Source organism: Amia ocellicauda, chromosome 6 (assembly GCF_036373705.1).
Source record: "Amia ocellicauda isolate fAmiCal2 chromosome 6, fAmiCal2.hap1, whole genome shotgun sequence".
NCBI lineage: Eukaryota > Metazoa > Chordata > Actinopteri > Amiiformes > Amiidae > Amia > Amia ocellicauda.
Window position 1 is genome coordinate 49137987 of NC_089855.1, and position 7955 is coordinate 49145941.

The following is a 7955-nucleotide window of genomic DNA, read 5'->3' on the forward strand; positions in this document are numbered from 1 at the left end:
TGGACCAGGACAAGTCCCCATCCATGCTCAAAGTGTATCTGGTGGCCATCTCCACATGTCATGTCCAGATTGATGGTGAGCTTCCTAGGGCTCATTTCCTGGCTGTGCAGTTTTTAAGGGGAGCTCGACGGCTGTAGCCTCCTTGCACCCCTTCACTGCCCAAATGGCATCTTGAAGTACTGCTGGACGCACTTTTCAAAGCCCCATTAGAGCCACTGAACTCAGTTGAGCTGATGCTGGTGTCACTTAAGACTATTTTTGCTGGCAATTACCTCTGCAAAACGCATGAGCAATTTACACGCGTGTCCGTTTTGCGGGAGATGGCTCCAGGGTCACGCTACGGCCTAACCCTGCGTTCCTCCCGAAAGTGCTGTCTCCATTTCATGTCAACAGGCCTATTGAGTTGATGGCTTTTCATCCTCCTCCCTTTGCTTCTGAGCAAGAGAGTCAGCTTCGCCTGCTCTGCCCTGTGCGGGCCCTCAGGTGCTATTGGTATGCACTAACGACATTCGACGCTCAGACCAGTTGTTTGTGTCTTATGGAGCGCAGACACATGGCCAGGCACTTCCAAAGCAGTGCCTCTCGCATTGGAAGGCACCCCCTTGGCAGACATATGTGCGGCTGCAGCTTGGACCTTGCCGCTTACATTTGCCCAGTTCTACAGGTTGGACGTGACGAGACTGGTCCCTTCCATTGGGAATCCGGTGTTGGCTGCAGTCGAGCCCCAGTAGCCCACGAACAGGCATCTGGCCTGTACCCCGCTCTATATATATAATATGTGTTAAAACAGTAGGACTGGAGCTCAGTGCTGCTGTTTCCAGCTGATGCCACTCATGCTGTTCTCACTGCCAGAGCAAGAGTCTGCTGCTGCTGCCTTCAGTGGTAAGCACTTGAGCAGGCTCTCGTGTTCTGCTGTGCACATAGTTAATTTGTCAGCACAGTAGAGCTGCCATTGCCCTACGTTAGCCAGTCTAACCAGCAGGCGTCAATTGCTCCTGTGTTCCATGGGCGGCGCATGAGTCGGTTCCTGTGTCCCGTGGTGTATGTAGTTTGTTGACATTTAGAGCTGGTGTGGCATCGCTCCTAGCTGGGCTAGTGGAGCAAGCTGCCAATGCTTCCATGTTATGCGATGGTTTGATGGTCATGGTGAGCCTGCTGTTGTCCTGCATTAGCTGCGCTAATGATTTGCTTCCTGCACCCCACGACGTGTTTAGTTGTTATTACAGCACAGTGGAGCTGGGTGCTCTGTACTGTTCAGTGAATGGGGTTTTCCTGTGGCAGCTTGAATGTTCCTGCTGCCACGCTGTGTATACTGTTATGTCCAGCTGTAGCTACTCAGTGAACTAGCCAGCTGTGTGTTATTCAGTGGGTCTGTGGTCCCACTCCTGCAGGATCAGGGGTTCACTGCCACACTAATGCGCGGAAGGCGCACAAGTTATTGATGCCCCATGCCATATATTGTGCAAGTAGATATACAGCCTCGCTCCTAGATGCACTAGTATGGCAGGCGGCCTTGCTATTGTAAGCGGAGAGCATAAGAGTTTGCCTCTGTAGTCCTGCTTTATATATGCTGATTGCAGAGAGTTCCCGGTAGAGACTGCTGTCCTCCCTCCTGGACATCCCAGGTTGGCCCCGAGGGGTCTCTGTGGCTCCTGTCTGGAATTGTGTTGCCCAGACCCACTAGCGGTCGCCCGGAGCAGACTCCCTCATCAGCTCGCTGCCCCCTCCCTTGAGACGGTTTTGTTATATAGTAACCCCTCCCCCTTGGGCATTGCTTCCGACTTGAAAGATAACGATAGGTTGCGTATGCAACCCCGGTTATCTGAAAAAGGAAGCACTGTGGGAGTCCCAGCTCCCGGCAAAAGAGGACAAACCTATGCTGACGTCACGTTTTCTAGAACAGGAAGTGGAAGGGACCTGTTTGAGTGACGAGCGCAGGGGCCAATGGCAGCTTGGATAGAGTGACGTTTATTGAATGGGTTTCGAAACAGAAACCCCTCCACCTTGGGCAGTGAATCCTTTTTCAGATAACCGGGGTTGTACTTGCAACTTATCATTTTTAAGTCCTCTTCAGAGAAGTAACGATTTCTGTTTTTTCTGTATCTATAAAAACTGCAACAGAATTTTTATACTAGCAAGGAAAATGTGAGGTCAGGAGTCCTTCAAAAATATATTTACAACAGAGTGATTGTTTACTGTGTTTGTCTGGTGTGTGACAGCAATTTATGATGGTTTTGCAGAGGCTGCAGCAGGATGAGGATATGGTCTATGCCAACAATGCTATACTGCTGGATGAGAGACGAGAGGCGCCGGGGGAACTTCTCTATGCCACAGTGGATTTCTCCAAACTCCAGCATAAAGAGAGCACAAGCAAATCTGAAAGCACTGTAATCAGGAGCTCCTCAGAAAACCACACAGATTATGCCAAAATCAAATGCAAACCAAAATGTCAGAGACAGGAGCCAGCCGTTCCATCTCAGCTGGAGAAGGTCAAAAACACAGTTGACCACTGTCCTGTTAACATGGAGCCGAACCTAGAGGTCAGGAAGAAAGCCCCAAGTAAGGACTATAGGTCAGATGGGAAGGAACAGGAGCTTCCCCCTCCCAGTCAAGAAAAAGAGTACGGGAACATTCAAAGGCCAGCAACCAGGAAGCAGGAAGAAGGAGATGGAGATGGACAAAGTATCTAACATTAAAGAAGAAACTGTGGATCCCCTGCCAGAGGAAAGCTTTTATGGATAGGTTGTGTACCCTTCCAACTGTAACAGCAAGGAGTCTCAGTCCTAAATGTTTATTACATTTTTTATATTTTGAATTTATGTTCATATTATTCACTGGTTTGTATGCTATATGCCTTATTTCATATTTTTAGGTCAGGGGTGGTGAACCTTGTTCCTGGAGAACCGCAGTCCTGCAGGTTTTCCAGGTCTTTCTAAATCGCCAATAACTGGAAACCTTAAACACAGGGACATTTTGCCTAATTAAGCCCTACAATTGGTTCAATTAAGCAGTTAACAGTCTGGATAGAAAAAAAAACTATAAGTCCTGTGGCTCTCTAGGACCAGGGTTAGTCACCCCTGCTTTAGGTATTCATGTAATCACTTTTCACATTGTTTTGCTTTTCACTAATTGCTTATTTGGTTAATTATTATCACGTGTGCTTTTGTTTATTTCACTAACAACCCAGCCTCTCCTGTCTCTCTTTCGAACACTTATTTAGTATTGAGAGGCTTATTTTCTACATTTAATTGTTCTGGTTTTGACTTTCAATTTCATGTTTATGTGAAACCCCATCGAAACCCTCTGACCTGCAAAGCCTTTCTAAATTTTTGTTCTGCATTATTCATTAAGAGCTAATTACTTGATTGAGATAATTATATGAAATAATAGACTGCCTAGGCATAGACCAATTTGAACCTTATCCACCTCAACATCATGACGTACACACATATCAAATAAAAACCCTCACACAATACCATGCCGTATCTGTGTACGCCAAGTTTCTTATTCTATTCTATCACCGGCTTCTCAGCCCAGTGTTTCAGGTTTCTTTCTCAAAGGCAGAGCTGCTACTGTGCAATGTGTATTGAAAGCCGGGACATCCTGACTGGTCTGCGGCTACGCAGCCCCATACACAACAAACTGCGATGCACTGTGTGTTCTGACACCTTTCTATCAGAACCAGCTTTCACTTTTTCAGCAATTTGAGCTACAGTAGGTCGATTGTTGGATCGGTTCACTTGCTGCCTAATATATCCCACCCACTGACAGGTGCCGAGATTATCAGTGTTATTCACTTCACCTGTCAGTGCTCATAATGTTATGGTTGATCGGTGTATGTTTACATTTTAAACGAATGGCAGGTGTCAACTCATTGTTATTATAATGTTCTCAATCTGGTACCTGGGAAGGGTTTGCATTTTCTCATCTGGAGCTGAAGTGGTTAATAATATAAGTAGTGTAGATGGCTGCTCATGTAACTATTTTGACACGTACCATACCTACGTACCATAGACCGGAAGGCCCACCTCACCTTCCGGTTACCCCCACCTTTGAACCGGAACTTCTCTCTCCTTCCCAGCACCCTCTGAGTTACCCTTTGACCCTCCCTGTCAGCCATCTTGGATGGCAGCCATTTGTAAGGTCATAGGTCATCTGGTAAGATGGCAGCCATTTGTAAGGTCATAGGTCATCTGGTAAGATGGCGGCCATCTTGTAAGGTCATAGGTCATCTTGGATGGTGGCCATCTTGTAAGGTCATCTGGTAAGATGGCAGCCATCTTGGATTGCAGCCATTTGTAAGGTCATCTGGTAAGATGGTAGCCATTTGTAAGGTCATAGGTCAACTGGTAAGATGGTAGCCATCTTGCTAGGATGACATCCATCATGGTGAGGGTCTAAGGGTACCTCACCCTGCTGCTGTGGAGGTGTAATGTTTAAAACACATATACATTTTTAAGGTTATATTGTTTTATGATACTGTTTAAGTAAAATAAAAAATAAGTTTTATTAGGTTATATTGTTTTATGATACTGTTTTAGTAAATAAAAAGAGAATATACATATATTAGGTTATAATGTTGTAAGATACTGTTTTAGTAAATTACAAAATAAGTTTAAAATACATATACATTTTTAATGTTATATTGTTTTATGATACTGTTTAAGTAAATAAAAAGAGAATATATATATTAGGTTATAATGTTGTATGATACTGTTTTAGTAAATTAAAAAATAAAAGTTTTAAATACATATATTAGCTTATATTGTTTTATGATACTGTTTTAGTAAATAAAAAATAAAAATGTTTTAAATATATATATATATATTATATTTAGTTTATATTGTTTTATGATACTCTTTTAGAAAATAAAAAGAGAATAAGAAAATATGTTTTATATTTTATTTTAGGTTATAATGTTTAATGATTCATTTTAGTAAATAAAAAAATAGTTTTATATATATTAGGTTATATTGTATACATTTGAGAAAAATAAAAGTTGTAAATACACATATATATTTTATTTTAGATTATAATGTTTGATTATACTGTTTTAGTATATTAAAAAAATAAGAAAAAAAAACATTTTATATATATTTAAGGTTATATTGTTTTATGATACTGTTTTAGTAAATTAAAAAAGAAAAATGAATATTTACCCAGAGTGGGATTTGAATACGTCCATGTGTTTTTAGTTTATATGTTTTATGATTAAGGCTTAGGATGATACTGTGTTGGCAAAAAAAAAAGGTAAGAAAAAAATCAATTAAGAAATGTATAGACTTACATATATTGCATGTCATTACATACATATTTAAGCAAACACAGATAAACACACATGCCTATATCTCTTTAGTTTATATTTATCAATAGACACTAAAGTCAAATACACAACTTTTCTTAGAGAACAGTGAAATGTATAGAATTATATCTGTACATTTTGACCAGCCCTGTACTTAGTATATTTGTTTACATTAGTGATTGCTCAAACATAGCCTTAATATGTATCATATTTAAGAATATATTGCATTTAATTGCATTACACACATATATATACAAACACACACACACAAATATAATATATATGTTTTATTTATAAATAAACACTGAAGACATGTACACCACTTTTCTTAGAGACACAGTAAAGCACTATTTGTGAGTTCTCATATGTATAAAATAATATATATGTATATATAATATAATTTGTGCTCAAATGTATAGAATTAATACAATACACAAACACACACACACACACACACAATGGTGACTTTTATTGTGACAAACAAGCATTTTACAACATGGAACATAGTCAGAAGTAGAAAAAGATACTCCAAAAAATGTTGTACAGATACTTGTAATTAATTTCTGGTTCACAACACCAACATCGGAAAGAAAGAAACACTGACCTGTATGGAGTAATGTCATTCCATAACATTTCCAGCCTATTCCATATATATTCTATTAAGTCTTTCACTGTTGGCTTATTTTTCAAAGTTATAGCTGATTCTGGCAACTAAGTACATCAGGTATCAATTGTAAAAAAAGTGAGAAACACTTAAGTTTATATTCCTTTGGAAATACCTTATTTTTCAAACCTACAAATACATGGTGACAACTGCAAGCAAGAAACACATACAAAACACAGAAATAGGGACCACAAAGCAAGGATATAATAAGCACAAATGGTATTTTACTGCAAATTTTAAGTTTTGTAAAATTATGTATATAACTTCTAGGAGTAATCTACATAGTGAATATGCAATTAGTCTTCAGGAAACACACACAGCAGACTGAAATAAGCACAATGTCATATTTAGATGACCCAAAACTGCATTCTACTAAACCCTGAAACTCTGAAAAATCACTACAAACTCTATGTTTTGTAAAATGGCTTATTTCACAGACACAGAACCAAATAGGCTCACCCTCAACATAGTACAAAGTATGATGTAAACGTACAGGTTTACCAGTAGCACAGGGGTATTATTAATCTATTCATGCAACTTTTAGACACTTGTCTAATACAGAGCCAACAACGGCATTGAGAGCGGGTAGCAGGGCTTAGACAATGCTGTGCGCTGGGATTTAAAATGACTCTGTAGGCCAGGGCTTCAAAACCCCATTTTAACATTGTCCAATTAGCCTCCAACCCCTAAAATGCTAAGACATGTTTTTTGTATCAAATGTATTACTGTTGTATTACTATGTACATTAATGTAGTTTATACTTTTGATTTAATTTGACATAATTATCATATTTTTAAGTACAAATTAATAAATACAAATAACAAATACTATATAATAATAGTAACAATAATGCAAAAAGGTATTAAGCAATCATATTTTTACTTACAAAATAATATATATAAAATAACAATATAATTTAATAATAATAATTTAAAAACAGATTAAACAAAACTCACCGACTTTGTCACAACCGCAGGATGGGGAACCTCTGCTGTCGACCCTCATCCACTCTGTCAACACTTTGTAGGTGACTTGTAACACAAGGGCAGACGCATGAAAACTCAGTCTTGGTGGGGTGTTTCTGTCCAGTGGTCTGATCTGATACAACTTTCTACTACATTTCATATTCTATTAAAATAGAACACATGAGTAGTTCATAAAAAAGTGTTAAATCTGCTCCTCTTATGAGTGTCTCTACAGCCCCTCATTGCTCCCTTGCATTACAGAGCATGACACGTGCTCTTCACATTGAAATTCACATTCATGTTGATGTAGGACTCGTCAACACAAAACTGTACAAAAATACATGAAATACGTAAACAATACAAACATTAAGAACAGAATCCACTTTCAGTCTGACATTTCACAGTATAGAAATTAAATCAGTTTGAATGACCTCATGGCTTTCCTCAGGCTCGGAGCCAGGCCCGGTCTTGCCCTCAGCGTCAGAAGCTGAGCGCTCTGTGTAAGATTCAGAGTATCGATCAGCTGTGAGCGGTGGAGAGGGGAAAGGGAGATGCAGAGCAGGCAGGGTGTCTGTGAGACGGGTCTCTGTCCTGCTTGTCCTGCAGAGCCTCTCTTATCTGAAATGGCACTGGACACACCCAAAGCAGCAACGCCCCCAGACAGCAGCTCCTTAAGAGAGGACACTGTCAAATTTAACATTCAATAAAAGTCCACTGTTTTGACCATTTTCAGTTGAATTAATCCTCAGCATCAAATGCATTGAGACTGTACACAGCTTCCAGATGACTTGTATGTTGTATATTTAGGCTACCCTGTTATTGCTTGAATAAATTGCTATTTCATGAGAGCAGTAAGAAAAAGGGGGAACAAAGATATATAATTGAATTAATCATTTTAAGCACTCTTGCTATTAGAAATAACTAAGATGAAGGCCTAAACTGGCTATCTAGTAACTGTTTAAAAAGAGAAGTGGTTTTCTGTGAGTGTGCTAAAGAAATGAACTTCTCATTTCTGTCATTACAG

The 7955-nt window shown here is 39.5% G+C and overlaps 1 protein-coding gene across 5 annotated transcripts in view; it reads left to right on the plus strand.

Moving 5' to 3' along the window:
* LOC136751661 (myelin-associated glycoprotein) overlaps positions 1-4557 on the plus strand; it is a 363254-nt gene extending 358697 nt beyond the window's left edge. For all 5 annotated transcript variants that reach the window (XM_066707450.1, XM_066707452.1, XM_066707451.1 and 2 more), the window contains one exon: positions 2241-4557. In XM_066707450.1, coding sequence (XP_066563547.1) covers positions 2241-2690 — 450 coding nt within the window. In that variant the 3' untranslated portion in view covers positions 2691-4557. The remainder of the gene's footprint in view (positions 1-2240) is intronic.
* The last annotated feature ends 3398 nt before the right edge of the window (positions 4558-7955 follow it).